General features: G+C 31.4%; 4 protein-coding genes and 1 pseudogene across 4 annotated transcripts; 2 read left to right on the plus strand and 3 right to left on the minus strand.

The window, feature by feature from the left end:
- Nucleotides 1-2,567: 2,567 nt before the first annotated feature.
- On the plus strand, nucleotides 2,568-8,204 carry LOC114165926 (KH domain-containing protein At2g38610-like). Its single transcript, XM_028050550.2, has 7 exons — nucleotides 2,568-2,976; nucleotides 3,088-3,176; nucleotides 4,334-4,485; nucleotides 6,203-6,319; nucleotides 6,414-6,530; nucleotides 6,663-6,806; nucleotides 7,468-8,204. Exons 1-7 carry the CDS (start codon nucleotides 2,897-2,899, stop codon nucleotides 7,612-7,614), a joined length of 846 nt encoding a protein of 281 aa, XP_027906351.1. The 5' UTR covers nucleotides 2,568-2,896; the 3' UTR covers nucleotides 7,615-8,204.
- Nucleotides 8,205-8,415: 211 nt separating this feature from the next.
- Nucleotides 8,416-9,732, plus strand: LOC114165925 (protein RETICULATA-RELATED 3, chloroplastic pseudogene; annotated as a pseudogene).
- A 607-nt stretch (nucleotides 9,733-10,339) lies between these two features.
- LOC114165923 (putative zinc transporter At3g08650) lies at nucleotides 10,340-14,478 on the minus strand. The gene is made up of 5 exons (XM_028050548.2): nucleotides 13,715-14,478; nucleotides 12,963-13,247; nucleotides 12,521-12,649; nucleotides 11,809-11,906; nucleotides 10,340-11,465 (listed from the first exon to the last, which is right to left on the minus strand). The coding sequence occupies exons 1-5, from the start codon at nucleotides 14,156-14,158 to the stop codon at nucleotides 10,652-10,654; spliced, it is 1,770 nt and encodes a 589-aa protein (XP_027906349.1). The 5' UTR covers nucleotides 14,159-14,478; the 3' UTR covers nucleotides 10,340-10,651.
- A 4,558-nt stretch (nucleotides 14,479-19,036) lies between these two features.
- On the minus strand, nucleotides 19,037-20,526 carry LOC114167628 (ribonuclease MC-like). Its single transcript, XM_028052740.1, has 2 exons — nucleotides 20,265-20,526; nucleotides 19,037-19,508 (listed from the first exon to the last, which is right to left on the minus strand). The coding sequence occupies exons 1-2, from the start codon at nucleotides 20,502-20,504 to the stop codon at nucleotides 19,089-19,091; spliced, it is 660 nt and encodes a 219-aa protein (XP_027908541.1). The 5' UTR covers nucleotides 20,505-20,526; the 3' UTR covers nucleotides 19,037-19,088.
- A 3,760-nt stretch (nucleotides 20,527-24,286) lies between these two features.
- Nucleotides 24,287-25,758, minus strand: LOC146881967 (ribonuclease MC-like). The gene is made up of 2 exons (XM_085667668.1): nucleotides 25,498-25,758; nucleotides 24,287-24,759 (listed from the first exon to the last, which is right to left on the minus strand). Exons 1-2 carry the CDS (start codon nucleotides 25,735-25,737, stop codon nucleotides 24,340-24,342), a joined length of 660 nt encoding a protein of 219 aa, XP_085523794.1. The 5' UTR covers nucleotides 25,738-25,758; the 3' UTR covers nucleotides 24,287-24,339.
- Nucleotides 25,759-27,525: the final 1,767 nt, after the last annotated feature.

The following is a 27,525-nucleotide window of genomic DNA, read 5'->3' on the forward strand; positions in this document are numbered from 1 at the left end:
CGTAGGTAGTGAAAGTTGAAACAGACACATTAGTTAGAGGCACATGAGAGTAGTAACACCTGCTGTATTAATTCATTCCTGACATGTTTTTCTGTAATTCATCATTGATATATACTATGAATGAATGATGATGATGATGACAGTGAAACATCGAGCACATAACTGATGCAGAAGAGTGATTTGCAATAGTTTGGTTGATGATATGTGAAATGTACATGGTACTATAGTGATGAAACTTAATGTCCAAAACTGAAACCAGACCAAAGCAAAGGAAGTTGTCAGGATGTCACTTGATTTTGTGTTTGACGTTGTATTGTCGTAAAATTCGGGACAACGCATGGCCAACGAATCCAATTAATTTTTGCCTTCACTTCAAGCTTGGAACAACGCATGTCCAGACACTACCCTCCTTTCTTTAAGTTTTGAAAAGGAATTTCATATTTTGAAAAAGTCACTGCTTTTCTTTTTCTAAAAAAAGTCGCAAGTCATTTTTTTAATAATTATAATTATAATAGCAATAGTTATCATAATAATTATTATTATTGCTATTTTGATCAAAGCAACGAAAGACATGTATGGGATGAGATAAGATTAAGATGAGTGAAGAAGGAATGAAGTCCACAGCTCAACACCACCGACGCCAAAATATCAATTTTAAATTCAATTATTAATTTCTGTCTTCTTCCAAACCTAACCAATGGAATGCACCTACATATACACACACAGAAAAAACTATAACTACGTTTTTCAAATGTGAAGGTTCGTAAGAATCGTTTTGTGTTTTATATTTTTTATTTTCACTTCTAATTTTTTAAATAACATGATATTAGGTATCATTATAAACTATTTCCACTTCTAATTTAGAAACATATTGTTTTAACTTTATTTTTGTCTTCGAATATCTCCATAGAAAACAACGAAAAAAATAAAAATGATTTTACTGTTTCTAATATTTGGTAAAGAAGGAAAAGGATAATTGATGTTGCATTTTTACTTCACATTTGTTCATACAAAAAGGCCTCCAAGTCAGTCCAACACTATTCTTTCATAATGGGCCTTCTAATGGGCCTGTCTCAGCACTTCTCTTCTAATAAACCCTTTTTAAAAAGATTTGCCTCCTCTACGTGATAATACACTTAAAAAACAAAGTGTTTAATTGAAATGTTTGTTAATTTGATATTATTCTAACTTTACACAATTTGACAAACTAAATACTTACTTGAGTAGACCAAATTGATATATTTTTTTATATAATTTGACTTTTAATTTTTTAAACTTTTGTAGTAAGTATTTCATTGTTATTTCTCGCAGTATTTTCTTTGAAGATAATTTCGCTCAAAATATAAGGCACCCATACAAAACCTTACATTTAACATGTGATGGTAAATTAATTTATTCTATCAGATTCAATCCAATGTTTGTTTGTATATAAAATTAGTATTTTAAAGAAAAAAATGGTGGCTTTTGTTTTTTGAAATAACGAGATTTATTTGATGTAAACAATAAAAATTCTCAAGAGGGTTACATAGCTATAAATAAATAGTTTCATATATATATATATATATATATATATATATATATATATATATATATATATATATATATATATATATATATATATATATAATATTTTAAAAAAGAAACGTTTATCTTTATATAAATGAATTCACGTTACGTGCCTCAAATACATACAAATATAAGTAAAACCAAATGATAATGACCTTGTAGGAACAAAATAATACTATTTTTTATATGAGATAATTATCATTTACTTTATTCTTTGTTACAATATTGTTATTATTACCTTGTTTGAAAAATTATGATATTTTTACTTAATTATAATACTTATTACTATATTATTATAGTATAGTACTACATCATATTATTATAATATACTTTACTATATTATTATGGTTTTTTCTTCTAAATTCATATTTATAGATTTAAATCAGTAAAATATTATCCTTAAATCTATAATAAGAGAAGTTATAATAAACGGTTTCCCCATTATCTTTTTTTATATAATAACTTCTTCGAAATTTATAGTAAATGTTGACATTTTATTCATTTGAAAAAAATATATTACTGACATGATAAATAACCACATATCGACCCATAAAAAAATGAAAATGAAAAAACGCTGAAAATATGGAACTGAAAAATATTTAAATCTTAAAATAAGTTAAAACTAAAACAGAAAAAAATGGATTTGAAATCATTAGAAAAAAGAGGGATTGTGGGTCCAGCCAAGAGGGTGCTGGCAAACATCATAATTTCTCTCTCTTTGGTTCTTTATTTTTTGTTTCTCAACTCTTCTTAACTCTCAACACAACACAACTCTTTCCTTTGATCATTAGTTACCACAAAACAAAACCAACCCAAACCAAACCAACCCCTTTCCTTCATTCTCTGTCTCCCTCCATGCATGCCCAACACGTGTCTCAACCTGCTTCACTACACTCACACCATACAAATACAAATAAAATGCAGAGTAAAATTAAAAGTTCTGTCTTTTTCTTTCTCTCTTTCTTCTCCCACTCGCTCGGTCAAATCTTCTTCTTCACCTACCTTACCTCCTCTCCAACTGTCATAATCTTTTCTTGTTTTTTTCTCTCTCTTATTTATTTTACCATTCCACTCTGTTTTTTTTTTTCTTACAATTTTATGAGTTTTTTTTTTTTTTGGCAGAAGGCAGCTTGTGACAAGAAAACAGACAAACAAGGAAGCAGTAACTAATATAAAAAAATAGAAAATAAAAAAATTGATTTGTTGGGTGTGAAATTGAGATAGTTGTCCATCCAGCAACAGCAAGCGTTGTTTCACGACACTAAACTAAACCTACGGCGGCTCTCTCTGCCACAATCCAAGGTTTAGGTTTAGGTTTAGGTTTTTAGCCATGTCGGGTCTCTACAACTCCAACTTCTCTCCGGTCAGAGCTGCTTCTCCTCAGATTAGAACCAACCCAGAAGTTGACAGGTATTATTCTTATTCAACTTCAACACTTCAACTTCAACTAGGTTGCTTCAACTACGCCTCATCTGAATCAATTCAACTCAATTGCTTCTGTTTTTGCTTTTTCTTTTTCAGTCAGTACCTTACGGAGTTGCTGGCAGAGCATCAGAAGCTTGGTCCTTTCATGCAAGCTCTTCCCATTTGCACTCGTCTCTTGAATCAAGGTTTTCTTTCTTCACGAGATCTATAGATCACCCTTTTCTTCTCACTTCACTTCTTTCTTTCCCTCTCTCTGTATTGCAAATTTAAAACCCCGAATCGCCCCCTAAAGATTGCGCCTTTCGCCCAATGTGTCTTCAAGGTTTTCACTTTCTAGAGCTTCTGCTCTAGCAATGTAAAGTAAAGTGTTGGGTGCAAACTGGGATGCCAATAAGCTTCCTCTCCGATTATGAGGTTAGGGATCTGAATCGTGTGTACTCTTGGGTTTAAGAGAAGATCCTTCCAATGGGACCTTGATTAGAATGTTCTGCATAAGAAACTGAAGTTTTTGTGTTGGAAGTATTTGGCGGGGTATCTGATTCGATTAGTTGGAAATGTATCTTCATATGCTTTGATTGGATGAGAGGTAAGGATGGGGAAATTGACCAAATATGAAACCCTTCTTTGGAAGATAAGGAGGGAAGAGGAGGTAGAGGTGTTCCCTACTACATACACCCTTGTCAGTCTCAAATTGGGGCAAGCAGGGGAACAGTTTATTTCAAGTTTTTAACTGCATTTTTCATTTCTTGTACTTTTGTTTTTTCTTTCTTCTTTGGATACTAAAGAGATCTAAGATTTGGTGCAGGAAGGGTTGGCAGATCACAGTAGCCCTTAGTGGGGTTCAATACTGTGATCAAGCAGTTCCCTGAGGAGGGACTTGAGAGTGTCATTCAAGCTGAGGCTCTAGGGCCCTCCACTTCAGTCTCAACTTCCAAACTAGGGGTAGTGTACTATTAGTGTTCATTACTTCCTTACTGGGGGAAGTGAATCTTTCCTTCTCAGCCACATAAAAGTTTCCTCTCACAGCCTTAAGCAGATGAAATTGGTGTTTAAATATTTTCCCACGGCTCTATGACCTTAGTACCTTTAAAACATGTGGAAATTTGACTGCAGTAGATCTTATTAAGAAAAACTTTGACCTTGTATTACATATCCCATACACTTTCTCTCTATATTGGACTTATCCTGTTCATTTCACAATGTCTGTTCTTTCATCCTATTTCTTTATAAATACAAATATTGTTTTGTTCATTGATATATCATGGCTCTTTTCATTCAGTACATATGATGATAAATAGTGCATCTAGGTTTCTTTCTCATTACAACGGATTTTTATGCGCAGAAATATTGAGAGTTTCTGGAATGCTGTCCAACCAAGGTTTTGGTGACTTTGATAGACTGCGGCACAGAAGCCCTAGTCCAATGGCTTCTTCAAACCTCATGTCAAGTGTCTCTGGAACGGGTTTAGGTGGATGGAATAGTCTTCAGCAAGAGGTGACTGTTTTGGAATTGTTCATCTTTACATCCAAACTTTGATCCTTGTTAAAATTCATGGTTGAGTGTTGAGACGAGAAAAAAAAGGCTCCTAACTAATCATATCTTCATAATCCTCAATTTATGCATGTCATAGTTTGACTATCATCTGTTCATGCAGATGTGAAGTTTTCTTTTGCACTTTAGACAGTGCATGACTCTTAAAGCACTTCTATATGCTCAAATATACTTGTTTAATTTCTATATTTGAAAATGCTAAGATTTTGTTATATACTGTTAGCCTAATGGCATGGATTATGAGGTAAGATTAATTTTACTCATGACTTGTGCTTATACCTTTAGCAGTAGATTTTGTCAAATAAAGTAAAGCCTGTTTTTGTAAAAGTTAAAGTGGAAAAGAGAGAGAAGTGATTTTCTTGGGGTTCACTCATAATAGTGAATTGACAATACCTGAAATGTTTTTTAAGGATGAATGTAAAAAAGTGAACATATGATACATATTGATTACATGGAGAGTCTCTTCATAGAAATTTCTTCAAAAGCTTATGTAAGGAGGAAAAATAATAAGGATCAATAAAATCTGTTTCTTCCTGATTTAAAATTAACTTATTTACTTATTTACGAATTAATCTCTAAAAGTTATTTCTTGTTAGCTTTGGTAAAATCTGATATTTAATCTTCCCATAAGCTAATTTTAACTCAGGAAGAAACTGATCACATCTTTCCTTATTTTTCTCTTTCTAAAATTGCATATGGAGAAGATTCCTCCCAACAGACTGTAAATGATGTGTATCATAGACTCTATATTACTTCTTTTTGTCCCTAATTATAAGACATTGTTTTGGTATTTCTTTATCCTTTCTTATATGACTCGTTTTATGCTAAAATACCCTTAATTATTTTAGTTCATAAATAATAAGTGCAATTTCAATTTGTTTACTAACTTTCTGAATAGTGTGTGTAGTTAAATTTAGTGTAATGACATTGTTAATCAATCAAGGTTGAATGAAAGGTCATGCCTGAAGTTTAAATGCCTTTGAGAGTGGGCTTAGGGCTTAACCCAACACTTTAAGCCCAATAAAACCATATTGTGTGGTGAGAATTGCCCATAATCCATATTTGTAATCAATGGGGTCTAAATCACCACTGTTAAAGCGTAGTTATTAGTCTCAGGTAGAAAGGTGTAGCAGCTAGCTTTGAAACACTTTAGTGGAAACATTGTATATGAAAGTTACTTCTATTTTGACCTTTTTCCTTCCTACTTTACATACCTGTGCAACTGTGTTCCATTCATTCTTCTTCATTTAAACTTCCCAGTTTATATTCTGCTAATTTTTATCTAATTTGTTTGGTTCTTTTCTATTATTTCACCATCATCCTTCATTTCTCACTTCATCACTATGTAGGTAGTGATTATGTATGTAAACTCTGATTTATCTGTCATGGATTTATTCATTTACTTTTCATTTGTGAGTATTTATACGTGTAGTATAAATTATTTAATTTGCATAATTTTAATAGTTAAAACAGTGCTCTCATCCTGTTGTTCCACTAAAGTGTTTCAAAGCTAGCTGCAACATCTTGTTATTTGAGACTATTAACTATGCTTTACAGTACTTACAAGTCATAATTCTTGTTCTTCACCATGTTCTTTTCCTGCTGTATTTGAACTTTTATGCGTAAATGACATTATTATTCCTTTTCCTGTGCTAATCAGAGGTTAAGGGGAACTCCTGGAATGACAATGGACTGGCAAGTTGCACCGGCAAGTCCTAGTTCATATACCGTTAAGAGGATTTTGCGCTTGGAAATTCCAGTTGATACATACCCCAATGTAAGCTCTCATATATCCATTTTTGATTTATTAAAGTCTAATTAATGACTCTATTAGACTGTTGTAATTTATCTTTTCTCTTTTTCTGCATTAGTTCAATTTTGTTGGAAGGCTTCTGGGACCCAGAGGCAATTCTCTGAAAAGGGTGGAAGCTTCTACTGGTTGTCGGGTGTATATTAGAGGAAAGGGTTCAATAAAAGATCCCGACAAGGTAATGAAGGCCTTGATGTGATTTTCTATGTCAAGTATTGCAAAATGTGAAATAAATATGATGCTTCTTTTTTATTGATCTATGTATTATTCTTGTGTAATGACTGAGATTATTGTCTTTTCAATCTTAAAGGAAGAAAAATTAAGAGGAAGACCAGGCTATGAGCATCTGAATGAGCCACTCCATATCTTGATTGAGGCTGATTTACCTGCTAATATTGTTGACATTAGGCTCCGACAAGCTCAGGAAATTATAGAAGAATTGCTCAAACCTGTGGTAAGTTCTTTCACAAGTCTTAATCTTCTGGAGCATATTGATGCTTGACAAATCATAATAAGGAAACAGCCATTTGGCAACTAATTATATTAACATTTGTATAATATTTTTTTTCCATTTTTAAATTGAATTATTAACGTATATATTATATTATTAAAATAAAATTGCCATCTTCTGTTCAGCCTCTTTGTTTGTCATCCCAGGTTTCCTTCCACATTTCAGTTTTCTCTCTAAAGTTTGACACCTTCAGAGGTGTCAAAACTGACTTATTAGAACTCGGTTGGGTGGTTTACCTTAGCCTTTTTCACGAAATATTCTGTTGGAATCACTTCAAGCTGGCAGATTAAGAAGTCCTTGTTTGGTTAAGATTTAGGAACATGTGATACTTGTGCCTGCCAACTCACCTTCAACACAAAGGCTACTCCTTGTAACTTCCAAAATTGATGTAAAAAGAATGAGGTTAGATGTGGTGTACCAAACAGGATGCAAGTTAGTGGAATTTATCTTAAAACATCGTGTGAATTAAACCATTGACACGATCATTTTATTGTTGGAAATCAGAAACATGGAAACCTGCACACGATGGTAACCTTTGTTGATTAACATTGGTTGTGAAAAATTTTATGTTTACTTGTCTTGGTTGGCAACTTGTGATATGCAGGATGAGTCTGAGGACTATATCAAGAGGCAGCAGTTGCGTGAATTGGCGATGCTGAATTCAAACTTCAGAGAAGAGAGTCCTGGGCCAAGTGGAAGTGTATCTCCATTCAACTCCAGTGGAATGAAACGAGCCAAAACTGGTCGATGAAAGAAAGGTAGATGGGTGTTATGGTTTTCCAGTGCATCTCAAACAAAGCAGCGATGAAAGAATAGGCTAACAATTATTGCTGGTGGTTTTACATCATCCCCTTTATCCTATATTTTTCTTCTTAAACAACAGGAGTCAAAGCTAGAAAGGTCTTTAGAAGAAAAAGATGATAAAAAAAGAAGATAATATAATTGGGTATTGAGAGTAGGCGTGTTCAAAAGAGTCTTTTTTTGGTGTACACTTCATACATTTATTATTGGATTTATTCTTGCGTCCGTAACTTGTGAGAAGCATGGAATATACATGTGATGGGGTGAAGTTTCAGGTCTCTAAGTGGATCAAGTTTTGTGGGCATGTCACATGACATGATATGTCTGTCAGGTCTCAACAATGGTATTCAAATTAGTTTGCATAGGCTGAATTCTTTATAGTTGTTTGTCTCAAGCATTTGTATTCTATTCTCTGCGTCACAAATGAACGATACATGTTACTGTCATGTCTCAGATATCATACCATGTATCGGTGAAGGAAAACCCTGGTATTTGTTTATATAGAATACAGTATTATATATTATATATTATATTATATTATATTTGTTGGGCCAATGATTTAGTTTTGTGCCATCTCCAATGCAAATAGATGAGATTATTGTTTTTGTTTCTGGGAGCAAAACGGGAGATATATGAATCTCATGAACTAAGGAATAAGGAACAAGTTTTTCAGTAAAAAAAGAACCCTTCAAACTATGTCATTAGAATTGCTGCGAAATGTATTCTCTTCTCTTCTCTTGGCTGGATATGAAAAAGAGGGCATTCCACGTGGCAGCAGATCACAACACAATCAAACACACTTCTTTCTCTTTCAAAAAATTAGGTCTTTTTTTGTTTCTTTCCCACGTTTCAGATTCTTCCCAAACTCCTCATTTTTTTCGCATATCGCTCCACCACTTGTTTTGCCACCTACCTGTTATCTTCTTCACTCTAATATCATTATTTCCATTTCACTCTCAATCTCACTTCTTTCACACACAGAGTAGCAACTTCAAATAAAAAATGGCAGTGGCAGCGCAAGCCATGGCCCAATTCCGTTTCTCTCCTCTCTCCTCTCATCACCGCTACCATTACCATTACAATTACCAGTCCACCCATTCCTTCCCCTCTACGCGCCACCCCCGCAGCCAAAGGCTCCACCTTTCGTTCTCCGGCGGCGATATAGGCGGCGGAGCCAGAGGTAGCGGCGGCGGGGGAGGAGGCGGAGACTCCGACGACGAAAGCGTGGGATTGGGGGTTCTGGGGCTGTTTTTAAACGGATGGAGATCGAGGGTGGCGGCGGACCCGCAATTCCCTTTCAAGGTTTTGATGGAGGAGTTGGTCGGTGTGAGTGCGGCGGTTGCCGGCGACATGGCAACACGCCCCAACTTCGGACTCAACGAACTGGACTTCGTGTTCTCCACTCTGGTTGTGGGGTCCATTCTGAATTTCATCCTGATGTACCTCTTGGCGCCAACCTTGTCCTCGTCTTCCACCCTTCCTTGGTTGTTCGCCACGTGTCCCAGCAGCCACATGTTCGAACCTGGTCCCTACGGTATAGTGGAGCGGTGTGGGACTCTGGTGTACAAGGGAGGACTGTTTGCGCTGGTGGGGCTGGCTGCTGGCCTTGCCGGGACCGCCATTTCCAACGGACTGATCGCGGTGAGGAAGAGGGTGGACCCCACATTCCAGTCCCCGAACAAAGCTCCCCCTACCCTTCTCAACGCTTTTACTTGGGCGGCGCACATGGGTGTGAGCAGCAATTTGAGGTACCAGTGTCTTAATGGCTTCGAGTTTCTGTTGGAGAAGTGCGTTTCTCCTTTGGTGTTCAAGTCCTCTGTTTTGGCTCTCAGACTGTCCAACAATGTTGTCGGAGGGATGACCTTTGTCATGTTGGCAAGGTTCACCGGTTCTCAGGCTCCTTCTGTTCCTCAACCAAAATAGGATCTTCACCACAATTCATTATCATCACTCTCTTCTTTTCTTTTTCTTTTAACTTTGGAGTGCTTTTGCTTCTTCGGCTTTAGGATTGAATCATCAAGACTTTCCATCTTTGCCTCAGAACAATAACACGCTCCGTTTATCATTATATCAGGTGCTTTCATTTCTCACCTTCAAATTAAATACTACCGTTGCACCATACCGTAACATAAGTGCTATAAAAACATTCTCTATCAGTGAAAGTCTTTATTGAAGAAACTTAGATTTTTAAATCGCTTTTTACATCTTATTCAGTGATTTTATTATTTTTAATATATTTTAACTAATGAGATATACTGTTACATTACATGATCATTTTAATGGAATCATTTTCTATTGCGTGAGATCGCAATGTTTTTTTAAACTCACATCACGTGCTGGTGGGACTTGTACCGATGTGGACGTACGTTACATTTAAAGCAAGCTAAGGGTACTACAGCAACCAATCAGCAACTAAACCTCTTTTCTGTCATCGGATAGGATCCGTGGCCACCCAATCAGATTATAGAGCGAGATTTGATAAGTACAAGTCAACGAAATCTAATTCACTTATTAACTGATTAACTAATTTCAATAATTGTTTTAGTTACTTTAATAGGGGAATCTTTGTCGGTAAGAAAGTTTTAGATACTGTGCAATTAGTCCATAGAACTTCCTTAACACAAGGGAAACATACAGATGAAACTCTAAGCATGTCGCAACATACTAGTTTAAGATAGAGATTAAAACGTGGGTTCTATTTGTAACAGCCCAAATGAGGAAAAAGAATCTGATTAGTTCTACATGGCCAGGCAATATATACGGTGCATGATACATTCTATGTTACAGGTTTTGTATGAAAGTGTCACCGTATATCTGTCTCAAGTTCTCTTTTGGACATTTCTTCCTACACTCCAAAGAATATCTAGTCTCGCTTTATTTACAATTTCTCCGAACTCTTCAATATTATGCAACATGTGTTGGGAGAACAAACTATAGAAACATATGTACCACTGATGTAAGGATGCAGGAAATGCAGCACAACCTTCTTATCTAACAGCCTCTGGTGCAGAATTGCAGTAAGGTGTATGCAAGCAAACTAATTTAGTGAATGTTAGGCATAAGGTAGCAAACGCGATTCCCATAACGAGGCCACATGAGCTTTTTTTCTTGTCCAAGCTAAGTGCTCTCTTAACTACATTTCCAAAACTTAGAATTATTCCACCACAAGCCAGGACCATTATGTGATCAAGGCCACTGTAATCAATACCAGCAAGAATAGATGCAATTGCTGATATTGGACCCATAAATCCAATTATGGCAGCTGTTGCAAGAGAACCATGCCAACTATCAGTAGCACCATAGATGCAGCTAGCAACAGCAGCACCTCGGGGGAGACCATGTAGAGAGACTGGAACGACCATGTGACGACCAAATCCATAAGCTTTTGGTGCAGCTACTCCAAGGGCAAGTCCTTCAGCCAAAGCATGTAGAGCAACTGCGCCACATGATACAAATGATTGAAGGGTTTGAACACTCACAGAGAAACCTGTTAATGAAGGCAAGTCATTGACTGAGGTTTTCTTGCGAGCTGCCACCTTCAGTACACCAGAGCTGGAAAAATGAACTAAAGCAGCGCCCATTGCAAGGAGTAACACAACAGGAACAAATCCTAATTTTGAAGACAAAATAAGCTGCACTGGTCGCCAGGCACCAAGAACAAAGGCAATACCACATGCTATACCCATCAGGATAGTATGCCGAAGACGAAGAGCAAGAGCAAATACGACCAGAATAATCCCACCAAGTAATGAGCCAAGGCCGAAAAGTAATGAAACAAAGAAGCCAGAAGCATCCTCAGAGCTGTAACAAAAAAAAATTAAGATAAAAGTGAGTTGGTTGATGGGAATACTAAAAGTTTTCAAGCCAATACTCAAAGCTGAAGCAACATTTCTGATCTTTCAAATTGTGCAATAAAACCAACCAACTTGAGCAATGAGATTTACTAGTATCATCCAAGTAATAAAACTGAGCGAGTAATGCCTACACACTTGAAAAGACCGCCAAATTTTACCAAATTCAACTAGATTAAAGGCTAGTTATTTGGATTAGATAGTACTCATTAAAATTTTGGCCTTCTAGCAAGCAGCAACTAGCATTTTGTAACCGAATACTGCATGGCTGATTAAAAATAACATACACTCACTTGTTGTCACGGTTGAAATTCTGAAAAAGGGTGCTTAGAGCTTCCATAAATGCTACCGAAAGCGTTGCAGCCGATGCAACTTGTGAAGCAGAGGCTTCCTGTATACCAAAGTATGAGAACGATATTATATATCTGAAAACAAAATACAGCAAATAGGTGTTGCCGAAATAGTTGAAGTCCCACAAATCCAGGGAAGTAATGAGACGATAAAAGAATGAACAAACTGCCAACCCTCTTCCAACATACTATATTGTTTCCGAATTCCAAGTCAAACTTACTGATTGGAAGGATAGCCAATCCTTTAGTATGGGGGAATACATAAGAGCACCTTTCACTTGTAAAAAGCACACACAGAAGAAGTTTTCATAAAGTATAAACAATGATTGTACCTTACGATCACACTAATGGGCAAATCATTTCCAAATGGAGACTTGGTATTGGGACCCCAGATTACTGCTATATATTTTTAAATTTGAAGGTTCGAATTAAAGATGCTATTGCTTACTTTACCATTTGTAAAATACAAAGGAAAAAAATTGAAGTAGTTGTATAAAATCAACTTTAATTCATTAAAGTACCATGCACAGTGATAGGAACAGAGGATCCAATTTTGAGAAAAATTAACAGCATGTTTACTTTGAAACAATGTTTTCTTCAACCAAAGAGAAAACGTTTTCTCAATCCAAACAAACCCTTAATAGACATACATTACCTTGAATGCATCAGGAAGCACTTCTGCAACAACCATCCAGATCATGCATCCAGCAGCGAACCCCGTACAAAATGGCAGTAATTTACTAAATGCATCAGCACAAATAAATGAAGGAACGGCTACAATTGGCTGCATTAACACATGCATGAGATGGTAAAAGGCAAAGACGAAAGACGTCAGAATCAAGTTTTCAAAATCTATAGCAGAATTGGAAACAACTATTTCCAACAGAATAAAGTTCCTTCTGCTGAATTTAACAAATAAAGCATACCGCCAAAGTTTTATACAGTATATTGTAGGCTATTTTTAGCAGTATAATATCCACTCATGCTATGTTATTGATTCCAGAACAGAAACTCTTCAAAATTGATGTCAAGACTAAGTTCATAATATTTTCCCCTTCGCAATGTAATAATGACTTAACCTCCAGATTAATATGTACCTGAGGTAAGGATGTAATAACGCTCCACAACATAGATTTCTGTGGAGAGACACCCCTTGATGCCAGCACCATGCTCACAGCCAATCCCTCTGGAATGTTATGCACAGCAATAGCCAAAGTTACCAATAAACCTTGAGAGAAACCCTTTGAGCCAGCAAAGGAGACCCCAACCCCAGATCCTTCCCCAAAAGAATGGAGAGTCATTATTCCAATTACAAGAACAACTTTAGTTGCATCAGCACCCTTTATATCCAACATGCTTACTTCCCCATATTGCTCAAGAAACTGAAATACAATAGGTTATGTGAGACACAATCCAGACCATGAAAACTATATAACAACAAAATAACCATCTTATCAAATCCATTAAAGTGCAAGGATCGCTTAAAATTGGTAATGATGCCTTCTAACAAGGCATGCAAACGTTTTCAGAATAGAAATTCCAAGAAACAAGAAAATTTCACGTCTGAGTTATTCCTACCCCGAGAAAACAGTAAAGGATGAGCCAGAGCAGAACATGATTCATACTACCTAAGAGTTTAGCCACTTAAATTGGTTTTTAGCAGTGGTACATTAACTACTAACACGTCTTGCACCATTAAGGCATTTCTTATGTATGAACCACACACAAGTGAGTAAAATAGGTAATCAAAATCAAAAATGGTTTACAAATTCACCATAACAAGGATCAAGAGAAATAAATGTTTGTCTAAAGAAGCAGCAGTTAAGAAAGATAGTGGTAGGGTAACTACCTTCTTACATAACCAAATAAAGATGCCACCAGCTAGAATCCCAATGACAACCCAATTTCCAGCACCATAATATTGACCTTCCTGTATGAGATCAAAGCTTGCAGCCAACATTACACCAGCTGCCATTCCATTGCACAACCCTGCCCATTGTGGATCAAGCTCCACAAAGAAGAAGGGCAGAGCCCCTAAACCAGTGGCAGCTGCCATTGCTAAGGTGAACAATGCAACCGTGGAAACCGAAACTCTACTACTGCCTCCACCTTTTTTGCCATTGATATCCTCTAACTTGAGGGAATTCTCCACACCGGTGCCAACAATTACCTTCTTATGAGGAGCAGCTCCGAACTCTTGCTCCAATTCAGCATTGGAACAACCAAAGGAAAGAAGAATTAACAGTAACATGAACAATGGAACAACCAACTTGGGCCGCGGATTAGGAGCCATGTTGTGTTGGAAAATGCCTGCCAACCACCCAGAGGCCCCAAATCGAATTTTGCACAAATTACTTGTCCATACCAAATAATTGAGGTGAAATAGAAAAATGCAGAAAGAATGAGGCAGATATTCACATTTATTGGATAAAAACTAAAAACCATGGGAATGGGCAATTCGTTGACATGAACTTCCCCAAACTTGATATCCTATGATCATATCAAATAACTATCTTCGAAAACAAAAACGAAAACAAAAAAGTTATCTGCGAAATCAAAATTGAAATATATAAATAATGTGTAATTGGTTATTGCTGTGTGGAAAACGGAGAATGACAACAAAACCAAAAGAAAACGACAAGACTCAATTCAAAACCCTAGTGCCTACAAATATCTCTTATCTCACTGTACTAATAATAATAGTTATTATTATTGTTGTTACTATTATTATTATTATTATATATTTTATATTATTATAAGAATATAGTTAACTATTTTTAATTAAACATATTCCGACACGTGTCTTGAGGAAAATTTTAAATATCTAAAAGTGAAATACTTTTTATTGAAATATATTTTCCTAGATTATTTACTATGTTTTGCGTGAATTGAGTGTTTTGTGTAAATATGTTCTAGGATGCCAAAAAAATTAGTAAATTACCAGTTATTGGTGTGGTGTTTAGCGGAACAGTGTAAATCGTCAGGAGATAGGCCAAAAAGTGAACTCTAGAGCAAAATCCGAGAGCTGGCGCTTAGCGACTAAAGTAGTCCCGCCAGGCGGTGTGTTGTAGAACTTGGTCTGGACCAAAATCCAGTGGGCTGATGCTCGACGCCACCAAGTGTTCTACCAGGCGGTCTGGAATGCGAGTTAGCCTAGTGACGTGGGTGTTGCGCTAGGTAATTTCGGGTGCAGAGTTGAATTGCGTGGAGGATTCTACACAGTTTTGGATGGAGGTCTTGAGACGATGCTTGACTGTGGGCCTAGTTACAAGTGTAGCTTGTATTGGGGTAACACGTGGCCACTCGAGGTTGTAGCTTGGTGGTTTCGAAGTGCAGTGGAGTGTGCAAGATCATGGCTCGTACGGATGGGTTCCGGAAGATTGTCCTCCTCAGTAGAAGCCGATAAGTTTGGTAGTCTTGGGACAAATACAGACTCTGATTCGTATTGGGGAACTCCACTTGGTGTTGCGGATTGTGGCTGTGACAAGATTATTCCTATGTGTGGACTATAGGTGGTGGCCTGTAGTCAGAGGGTCGAGTAAACACTCGTGGCAGCAAATATCAACCAAAAGTAACCATCAAAGGGTATAGAATCAGAAGGCATCCAGAGGAAGATGTGAATGTTTGGGTATGAGGTTTGGGTGTATTAGATGTGTACGCAGTTTAGGAAGATGACATCACTTATGTACGTAGTTTACCACGACGAGCCCTTATTTTAGTGAGAACAATGAAATAAAAAAACTTTCTTGTAGGGCACGCACGAGCCAGAACTGTTTCAAGGTGATGAAATCAGATAAATGAAAATGAAAATGATAACACCATGATGAAATGAGGAAGATGAGACATACAATCTTGCTTATTTTTCTTTGATAATTCTCTTGCCAACCAGAGAGGTAACATACGAGAAATGGAGAAAGAGAAAGAAAGAAAAAGAAAAGAAAACCTTTCAAAAATTATAAAAAAGAGAAAAAAAATAAGGTGAGAATAATTTTAATGAAATTTGTTTAAAAATGCCTTATACTTAAAATTCTAAAATTCCGTATAACTTTTACTAGAGAATATGGTTACCCGATAATAAACCGCAAAGAAAATTATATATTTTTGTAATATAATAATAACAAATAAATAAATAATGTCAAATATATTCACAAGAATAATTATAAAATAAATAAATAATTAAGATAATAAATGTCTCATTTCCTTTAATAATTATAATCACTAAAATAAGATTAAGAGTGTTTTTTCTCTTTTTCCTCCATTTTGTGACTCTTAATGTTCAACGTTTAAGTTCATTAATCACATTCATTTTAAAACTTTATTAATCCAAGGCTAGTTAAATCTACTTTTAAAAAGTGCTAGAAAAATTCTAAATAATGATAATAGTAGTAGTGGATCTTGACCAACATTGTTGAGGGAGTCAAAATAATACGTCCAAAATTTATACATTTTATTATTGTCACTAATACAATCAAAATGAATACATAATTAGTATAACGATAACTAAAAAATAAATAAAACTAAAAATGAATATATGGAAAAATTGAATTTGTCTTGTTTTCATCTTCATGGGTAGTTTTCCTTTTATCACTTTCAAAAAATGAATTTATTCTTTTATTCTTCATCAATATACCTATTTAAAAAAAAAAGACTAAAAAATAATTTGTCATAATCTAATAAAAAAACTGAGAGACGTAAATACCAAAAGAAAATTCAATGATAATCAAATCACACTTAAAATCCAGTTATAAAAAACACACATTACAATATGTTCATAAAATAAAAAATTAATATACAAGCTTATTAAATAAACTAGTGTAAACACAGGCGCTATCGCGCCTGTGTGTACGCATTTTTTGAATTATATTAAGAATTGATGATATTGTAATGTTATTAATTTAATAAACAAAATAAAAGTATATTTATAAAAAATAAAATAAAATGTACGAAGAAAATAAGAGAAAAATAACTATTGATGAATAGTAAGAGAAAAAAAGAAAAAAGAGATAAGTAAATAATTTTATAAAAACTTATAAAAATAACCGTTAATTTTTAAAAATTTAATAAATAATTAAATTATAAAGGGTAAAGTTGGAATTATGAAATGTGGACACAAAAGAGGGAATCCCCTTTATATATAGTTATAGATTATTAAACTAATATTTCACTATCATGTGATATAAGAGAGAATTACCTTCTTCTTTATCTCTTCGATAATAGAAGACAACAATTGAGATATGAGAGCAAAAATAATCGATTTTTTTTTCTCTTCAGAAACAGAAGAAAATAGGTGAGAATGGGAGATGAGAACAACTCGTGAGAAACTCAAGTCATACAATGGATAAGAGCAAAAAAAAATATATTTTTCTCTTCAAAAACAAAAGGAAACATGTGAGAATGAGAAATGAAAACAATTTATAAGAAACTCAAGCCACAATGCAAAATAATAATTAAAACATCTTGATAAATCTTTTTTATTCTTTATTATGTTTGATTTTATATTTTATTGTTTATTAACATTAGTTATTATGTTTATAAAAGAAATAAAATATTTGATTTAATCATCATCAATTTATAATATATTACCTAATATCTATAATATAAAAAAATTTAAAATACCTAATACATAAAAAAAATTCAAAATTTTCTAGGGGCCATGGCCCCCTGCTACCACAAACATCAGCCACTAGATAATAGGAGAGTTTTTCTAGATACTTTATCTACCTATTAATTCTCCATTTTCTCATAAAAAATGTTATTTTTTAATTTAATCAATACAGAAAGAAAACACTACAAGAAAACTCTTAAATAATGACCAATTTGAATGATGAAAAATATGTTTAGAGACTGATTTAGAACCAATTGCTTTGGTAGTTAATTTAACTGACTAATTTAGAAACTAATAAATAATAGAAACGATTTTAGTTAGCAATTTAGTGACCTATAATCTTTCTAACTCTCCTAACTAACCTTACCGGTAAACCACTTTATAACTCTTGTTATTCATTGTTAAGTATTTAAATAAATGAATATTAGTATATTAAAATTCTTATTAATATATTTTAAAATATAAAAAGAAGTATTTCTGAATATTTTGAAGGCATGTACAAGGATAATACCAAAATTCAATGAAGAATCCAATTTAACTTTTCCACACAAATTAAATTTATAATAAATAGTCTTTCTTAAATATAATTTATGAGAATGCAAACAAGTGTCTTTCGGGTACTGGTTAAGGTATAATTAATGATCCTTGATTTCATAATTTTTATCTTGAAAATTAGAATAATTAAATTTATTAATCAATTATATTATAAATTCATATAACAGATTTTCCTCTTCCTTCTTATTTAAAATCTTGCTTCTTCTTCCTTGATAATTCTCTTTCAGCCAAAGAGGTAACACACGAGAAATGGAGAAAGAGAAAGAGAGAAAAAGAAAAGAAAACCTTTCAAAAATTATAAAAAAGATAAAAAAAAGGTGAGAATAATTTTAATGAGGTTTGTTTAAAAACCCTTATTCTAAAATTCCTATTATGTATATTTTTTACTAGAGATTATGGTTATCCCGATTATAAAGCTCCAGAAAAATTATATATTTTTGTAATGTAATAATAACAAATAAATAAATAATGTGAAAGATACTCACAAGATAGTTGTAAAATAAATAAATAATTAAGATAATAAATGTCTAATTTCCTTTAATAATTATAGTCACTAAAATGAGATTAAAAGTGTTTTTTCTCTTTTTCCTCCATTTTGTGTCTTAGATAATTATGTCACATTTATATCACTAAAATGAGATTAAAAGTGTTTTTTCTCTTTTTTCCTCCATTTTGTGACTCTTATATAATTATGTCAAACTTTTATAATGATTACACCATGACACTTTTTTAACTTTTATTTATATACTTCAAACTTGTAGTATGAAAAAAAAAATCTTATATTAAACATTTGACAATTATAATTTTATTATTTTAATTTAAATGATATGATTATACAATTATAATTTTATTATTGAATAAAAATAAAAAATATATCGTAATTTTATATTTCACTGCAATATAATAATTACTTAATTTTATTATCAAGAAAAACTATTATTATATCATCAATGCGTGTTTATGTATTTAAAATTGATCTATAAGAGTAGAAAACATTTAGACAAAGAAAAATTAAAACAAAAATGTGTATTTATTAAATATGATGGGTGCATAAATTGATACATCATTTCGGGTACAATAAATGGGTTGTACCACAATTACCATGAGGATCGGGACAATCTCTGTATGACATTCCATCGACCGTTAAACAAACCCTGATTTCATAAAGAGCAAGAACCCTTAGTTTTGCATGTGTATAACATTTTATCTGAGGATCATGCTCGGTGTGTTTCTTTACTGCTTCAATAACGAAACTTACATTATAAAGTTCTTTCGTTTTTGGGACAATCTTTTCCTTTTTAAGAATCTCAAACATGTCGTTTTTCTTATAAATTTCCATCGCCAGTTTGAAATATTCCAGTTTTGGGAACTGTTCCTCTGAAAATACTCCATGATTCCACCACTCCCGACCCCAAAAGAAAAAATTACTCCCAAGTAAACTTGGCCAATCCAAAGCAAGTTCTTTTTCCACAGCTTTTATATCCTGAATAAATACATTTTTTTATCAGAAAACAAGGCAAACATTAGAATATAATACATTGTTAATTAGGAGATGTGTATGTTATTTTATCAGAGATAAATGTGTTTTTTATCCCTTAACTTTAATTTAAAATTAAAATTAGTTCATATTCGAAACTTTAGTCTAATTTAGTCCTGAAAGTTTAGAAATGCATGAATTTAATTATTTTAACCAAATTTTGTTAAGTTTATTTAATATTTTAAATGTGTTTTACGAAAATATTTGAGTTAACATTGAAGCGAAAATGTGTCTAACACGGTGTAAACAATTCAAATGTTATCATGAAATGTGCTTGAAATATCAGATAAACTTAACAAAATTTGGTTAAAAGGACTAAATTCATGCATTTCTAAAGATGAAGGATTAAATTTGTCAAAAATTTTGAAAAAAAAAGACTAATTTCAAATTTCACTAAAACTTGAAAGACTAAAACATATTTAACCCTTTTATTTATCTTTTTTCTTCCTTACTTTTACGTGCGGATAAAGATGAGATTTTATGATTAATATAACATTATTAACAATAAAATTTCAAAATTTTTAATATGTAGATAGGAAAACACAATGTCTCAAAACAAGATAATAACAGGTGATGTCATCCAATTAATAAAAAATACATAAATAATAAAAATTTAATGAAAAGATATAAAAATATTGAGAACGAGGTATCAAAGATTCCAAATTCATATATAACCATCATAACAAAAGGAGATATACTCACCTCCTCAGTAAGATTAACAGCACCAATCGGTCTATCAGTAGATATTGGTTCTGGCCATAGTCCATGAATAATGAATTTCTTTGGTATTTTTGGGTGACATGTTCGGTTTTGTTTATCCACAATTTGCTTCTCACAAAATCCTTTTGGCCATGATTGAGGGAAGATAAAATATTCGAAAGCAATACATGATTTTGGTACTTCTAAGAGAATAAAGAGAGAGAGAACCAAAAGCATAGACATGATATATTAAAGTGAATACCAAATCTCTTAAACTAGTTTGATTTGCAAGTGGAGAAGTTAAAGGATATTTATAGAAACTGAGATTATAAGAAAACAAAAAGAGTTAATGTTCAACGTCTAAGTTCATTAATCACATTCATTTTAAAACTATTAATCCAAGGCTAGTTAAATCTACTTTTAAAAAGTGCTAGAAAAATTCTAAATAAAACAAAAAGTGTTAATGTTCAACGTCTAAGTTCGTTAATCACGTTCATTTTAAAACTTTATTAATCCAAGGCTAGTTAAATCTACTTTTAAAAAGTGCTAGAAAAATTCTAAATAATGATAATAGCAGTGGTGGATCTTGACCAACATTGTTAAGGGAGCCAAAATAATACATCCAAAATTTATACATTTTATTATTGTCACTAATACAATCAAAATGAATACATAATTAGTATAACGATAACTAAAAAATAAATAAGACTAAAAATGAATATATGAAAAAGTTGAATTTGTCTTGTTTTCATCTTCATGGGTAGTTTTCCTTTTATCACTTTCAAAAAATGAATTTATTTTTTTATTCTTCATCAATATACCTATTTAAAAAAAGACTAAAAAATAATTTGTCATAATCTAATAAAAAAATGAGAGACGTAAATATCAAAAGAAAATTCGATGATAATCAAACCACACTTAAAATCCAGTTATAAGAAACACACATTACAATACTTTTTCTTCTATGTTCATAAAATTAAAAAATTAATGTCCAAGCTTATTAAATAAATTATTAAACTAATATTTCACTATCATGTGATATAAGAGAGAATTACCTTCTTCTTTATCTCTTCGATAATAAAAGACAACAATTGAGATATGAGACCAAAAATAATAGATTTTTTTCTCTCTTCAGAAACAAAAGAAAATAGATGAGAATGAGAGATGAGAACAACTCGTGAGAAACTAAAGTCATACAATGGAACCACAAGTAAAATCTGGTTATTAAAAAACACACTGTACAATACTTTTACTTCTATATTCATAAAATAAAAATTAATATAAAAAAGATGCATTAGCTCCTTTTCCTCCTCGAGAATGAAAGAGAACGAAGAGAAATAAGAGCAAAAAAATAGATATTTTTCTGTTCAAAAACAAAAGGAAACATGTGAGAATGAGAAATGAAAACAATTTATAAGAAACTCAAGCCATAATGAAAAATAATAATAAAAACATCTTGATAATTTTTTTTATTCTTTATTATGTTTGATTTTATATTTTATTATTTATTAACATTAGTTATTATGTTTATAAAAGAAATAAAATATTTGATTTAATCATCATCAATTTATAATATATTACCTAATATCTACAATATAAAAAAAATTTAAAATACCTAATACATAAAAAAAATTCAAAATTTTCTAGGGGCCATGGCCCCGTGCTACCACAAACATCAGCCACTACATAATAATAGAGTTTTTCTAGATACTTTATCTACCTATTAATTCTCCATTTTCTCATAAAAAATGTTATTTTTTTTAATTTAATCAGAAAGAAAACACTACAAGAAAACTCTTAAATAATAACCAATTTGAATGACGAAAAATATGTTTAGAGACTGATTTAGAGACCAATTCCTTTGGTAGCTAATTTAACTGACTAATTTAGAAACTAATAAATAATATAAACGATTTTAGTTACCAATTTAGTGATCTATAATCTTTCTCACTCTCCTAACTAACCTTACCACTAAACCAGTTTATAACTCTTGTTATTCATTGTTAAGTATTAAAATAAATAAATATTAGTATATTAAAATTCTTATTAATATAATTTAAAATATAAAAGAAGTATTTTTGAATATTTTGAAGGCATGTACAAGGATAATACCAAAATTCAATAAAGAATCCAATTTAACTTTTCCACACACATTAAATTTGTAATAAATAGTCTTTCTCAAATATAATTTATGAGAATGCAAACAAGTGTCTTTAGAGTACTAGTTAAGGTATAATTAATGATCCTTGATTTCATAATTTTTACCTTGAAAAGTAGAATAATTAAATTTTTTAATCAATTATATTAAAATTCATATAACATATTTTCTTCTTCCTTCTTATTTAAAATCTTGCTTCTTCTTCCTTGATAACTCTCTTTCAGCCAGAGAGGTAACACACGAGAAATGGAGAAAGAGAAAGACAGAAAAAAAAAACCTTTCAAAAATTATAAAAAAGAGAAAAAAAAGGTGAGAATAATTTTAATGAGGTTTGTTTAAAAACCCTTATACTTGAAATTATAAAATTCCTATTATGTATATTTTTTACTAGGAATTATGGTTATCGCGATTATAAACCTCCAGAAAAATTATATATTTTTGTAATGTAATAATAACAAATAAATAAATAATGTGAAAGATACTCACAAGATAGTTGTAAAATAAATAAGTAATTAAGATAATAAATGTCTAATTTCTTTTAATAATTATAGTCACTAAAATGAGAGTAAAAGTGTTTTTTCTCTTTTTCCTCCATTTTGTGTCTCTTAGATAATTATGTCACATTTATAATGATTACAACATAACACTTTTTTAACTTTTATTTATATATTTCCAACATGTAGTTGTTTCGGAGAGAAAAAAAAATCTTATATTAAACATTTAATAATTATAATTTTATTATTTTAATTCAAAATGATATAATTATAAAATTATAATTTTATTATTGATTAAAAATTAAAAATATATCGTAATTTTATATTTCACCGCAATATAATAATTACTTAATTTTATTATCAAGAAAAACTATTACTATATCATCAATGTGTGTTTATGTATTTAAAATTGATCTATAAGGGTGTGTTCACATGAAAAGATGGAATGGAATTGGAGGAGAGTGTAAAGATGGATTTGAGTGGATATGAGTAGAATAATATGTGTGTTTTTTTGAGTGGATTTAGAGGGTAAAGTGGGTAAATTTTAAGATAAATTTTGTGAAAATTAGTGAGTGATTTGAGTGATGTGATAGATTAAAAAAATATTTTAATAGATAAAATTTGAAGATTACTAAATTATCCTTACTAATAAAAATGAAATTAAATAATTATTAGATGAATTAAAAATATTAATATTTAACAATATTTATACAGATAAATATTAATAATAAATAATAATAATTATATATATTATTCATTTTTAACAATATTTTAATTATTATTAATTAATATATATATATATATATATATATATATATATATATATTAATTTAATACATATATTAAAACATCAATGACAAAAATAAAAATAAACAATTATTGAATAAAAATATTAATTTTAACAAAAATTTTATTACTTTTAATAATTATTATACCTATTTTTATTATTTATAAATATTATACATAGTAATAAAAAAATTATTATATATATCAGTAAATATATTATTAATCATAATATATATTTTTAATAATTAATAGATTACTAATTATTATTAAGTATATTGTTAAGTATTATATATATATTACTTATTATTATTAATTTATTATATATATATATATATATATTTATATATATATATATATATATATATATATATATATATATATATATATATATATATATATATATATATATAAAAGAAGGGTATATAAGTAAAATGCTTATAAATTATTTCAGATCTTTGCAAAATAGAGTGAATGAGATTTTACAAATAATTTGCAAATCCATTGTAGTTTTTCCTTTGAAATCATGTAATGCGAACATGATATTTTTTTGAAATTCATCTCTGCAAATCATTGCATTCTTACCATTTGTTCGAGCGAAAATGTATATTTATTAAATATGTTGGGTGCATGAATTGATACATCATTTCGGGTACAATAAATGGGTAGTACCACAAGTACCATGAGGATCAGGACAATCTCTGTATGACCTTCCGTCGGTCGTTAAACAAACCCTTATTTCATAAAGAGCAAGAACCCTTAGTTTTGCATGTGTATAACATTTTATCTGAGGGTCATGCTGAGTGTGTTTCTTTACCGCTTCAATAACGGAACTTACATTATAAAGTTCTTTCATTTTTGGGACGATCTTTTCCTTTTTAAGCATATCAAACATGTCGTTTTGCTTATAAATTTCCATCGCCAGTTTGAAATATTCCAGTTTTGGGAACTGTTCCTCTGAAAATACTCCATGATTCCACCACTCCCAAAACCAAAAGTAAAAATTACTCCCAAGTAAACTTGGCCAATCCAAAGCAAGTTCTTTTGCCACGAGTTTTATATCCTGAATAAATACATTTTTTTTATCAGAAAACAGGCAAGCATCAGAATATAATACATTGTTAATTAGGAGACGTGTATGTTATTTTATTTAGGGTTAAATATCTTAACTTCAAGTGAAAATTGAAATTAGTTCATATTTAAAATTTTAGACTAATTTAGTTCTCAAACTTCAGAAATGCGTGAATTTAGTCATTTTAATCAAATTTTGTTAAGTTTATTTAATATTTTAAATATGTTTTACGATAATATTTGAGTTAACATTAAAGCAAAAATATATCTAACACGGTGTAAACAATTCAAATACTATCATGAAATGCCTTTGAAATATCAGATGAACTTAATAAAATTTGATTAAAGGGACTAAATCCACACATTTCTAAAGATGAATGATTCAATTGGTCAAAAATTTTGAAGAAAAGACTAATTCCAAATTTCACTAAAACTTGAGGGACTAAAACATATTTAACCCTTTTATTTATATTTTTTCTTCCTTACTTTCACGTGTGGACAAAGATGATATTTTATGATTAATAACATTATTAACCAAAAAATTTCAAAATTTTTAATATGAAGATAGGAAAACACAATGTGACAAAACAAGATAATAACTAGTGATGTCATCCAATTAATAATAAATAAATAATAAAAATTTAATGAAAAGATATAAAAATATTGAGAACGGGGTATCAAAGAATCAAAATTCATATATAACCATCATAACAAAAGGAGATATACTAACATCCTTAGTAAGATTAACCGCATTTGTTGGTCTTTTAATAGAATTTGGTTCTGGCCATAGTCCATGAATAATGAATTTCTTTGGTATTTTTGGGGGACATGTTCTTTTTTCTTGATCTATAATTTTCTTCTCACAAAAGCCTTTTGGCCATGATTGAGGAAAACTAAAATATTCGAAAGCAATACATGATTTTGGTACTTCTAAGAGAGCAAAGAGAGAGAGAACCAAAAGCATAGACATGATATATTAAAGTGAATACCAAATCTCTTAAACTAGTTTGATTTGGAAGTGGAGAAGTTAAAGGATATTTATAGAAAAACAAAAAGAGTTAATGTTCAGTGTCTAAGTTCATTAATCACATTCATACCAATTTAGAGAACTATAATCTCTCTCACTCTCCTAACTAGCCTTACTACTAGGGATGTCAAAAATATCCATACCTGCGGGTATCAACGGATAAAATTTGCAATGGGTAGGAAACAAATATTAAAAATGGATACTCGCTACCTGCGGGTACGGGTATTTTTTATACCCGTATGTTAACCGGGTGGGTACAGGTATCATAGTATCCGTACCTGTAGATACTCGTACCTACTAAACTTTAATTCACAAAAATACCCTCATATATATATATATATATATATATATATATATATATATATATATTAGTAAAAAACATTCTGACCTAATTTTTTCTAAGCTGCACAACTTGTCTTGTCTTCTGTCTTCATTCTTCTAGCTTCAAGTATTGGTATGTTGTCTTCTTCCAAGTACACCCCTTGACATTCTTCTCTTTCCCTTCTTTGAAATTGGGCATCTACTTCAAACCCTATATAAACAACGACATTTCTGGTATGCTTGTCAAATGATGGAATCAAAATAAGAATACTTGGCACGTGGCAGTTGAGGTTTATTATTTAATTTTTTTTTCAAGAATCAATTGAAGATTGTTGATGCACTAATTAAAGAAGTTCCATTGTGTTGAACGTCATTTTATATTTATTTTTATAATTATTTGGACTTGTATGAACTTGAGTTTGTTTAAACTTTATTTAAAATTTATGACAATGATGTATTTTATTTTATTTTATTTGAATTTATGATTAAATATTTAATTTTTAAATAATTTTGTAAATACTCACAGATACCGATGGATACCCGCGGATATGAAAAAAATAGGGGTGTACCGGCATAACGGATGTCCGAAGGATATGGATACGAGTACGGGGCAAATATTTATCTAGTGGGTAGGGTACATGGGAGCTATTATCTGTACCCTACAGCTGGTATCGCGCAGTGGAATGACTAAACAAGGGTCAAAAACCAAGAGGGGGGTGAATTGGATTTTTATAAGTCTTGACCGGTTTTAAAAAATTTTCTCAAAATTTAATTGATTAACTTAAAATAGCAGTTACTTTAAATCCAAGTGCAGATAAATAAAGCGTTTACGGGAGGAAGATGCACACTGATATTTATACTAGTTCAGATCAAAAGACCCTACGTCCAGTTGTTTATCTCTTAAACAAAGAGATTAACTCAATCACTATAATAATCAGATTAAAATAGATTATAAAAGAGTAAGGATTGGAAAACACTTCTCTTGAACAACCACAAGAGATGAACAAAAGTTCCCCCTGAATCATACAGAGGATGACCAGCTTTCCTAGCAACAACACAACACTCAATCTTCTAAGAACTTTACTTAGAAAAAGTTATCACTCACTCACACTAGGCTTTTCAAAGCTATTTTTAAGAATCTCACAGAGTAACACTTTGCAGTCACAGCACAAGAACTCTGAATCTTAAAAAGGTAGTTTGAAGTTTGAAAACTGAGTTCTATTTAAAGAGATTTTCGCAGACTGAGTTAGAAATGAAGAGTTTAACTGAAACTGCCAAGAATAATCAATTACCACTTAAGATAATCGATTATTCTAGTGATTTTCGAAAACAAAGTTTTGTAGTGTTAATCGATTACCCAAAATGGTAATCGATTATCTCATGTACAAATTTGAACAAATATTTTTATAA

The sequence above is a fragment of the Vigna unguiculata genome, chromosome 10, assembly GCF_037176805.1.
Source record: "Vigna unguiculata cultivar grain cowpea cultivar isolate G323 ecotype 2 chromosome 10, ASM3717680v1, whole genome shotgun sequence".
Lineage (NCBI taxonomy): Eukaryota > Viridiplantae > Streptophyta > Magnoliopsida > Fabales > Fabaceae > Vigna > Vigna unguiculata.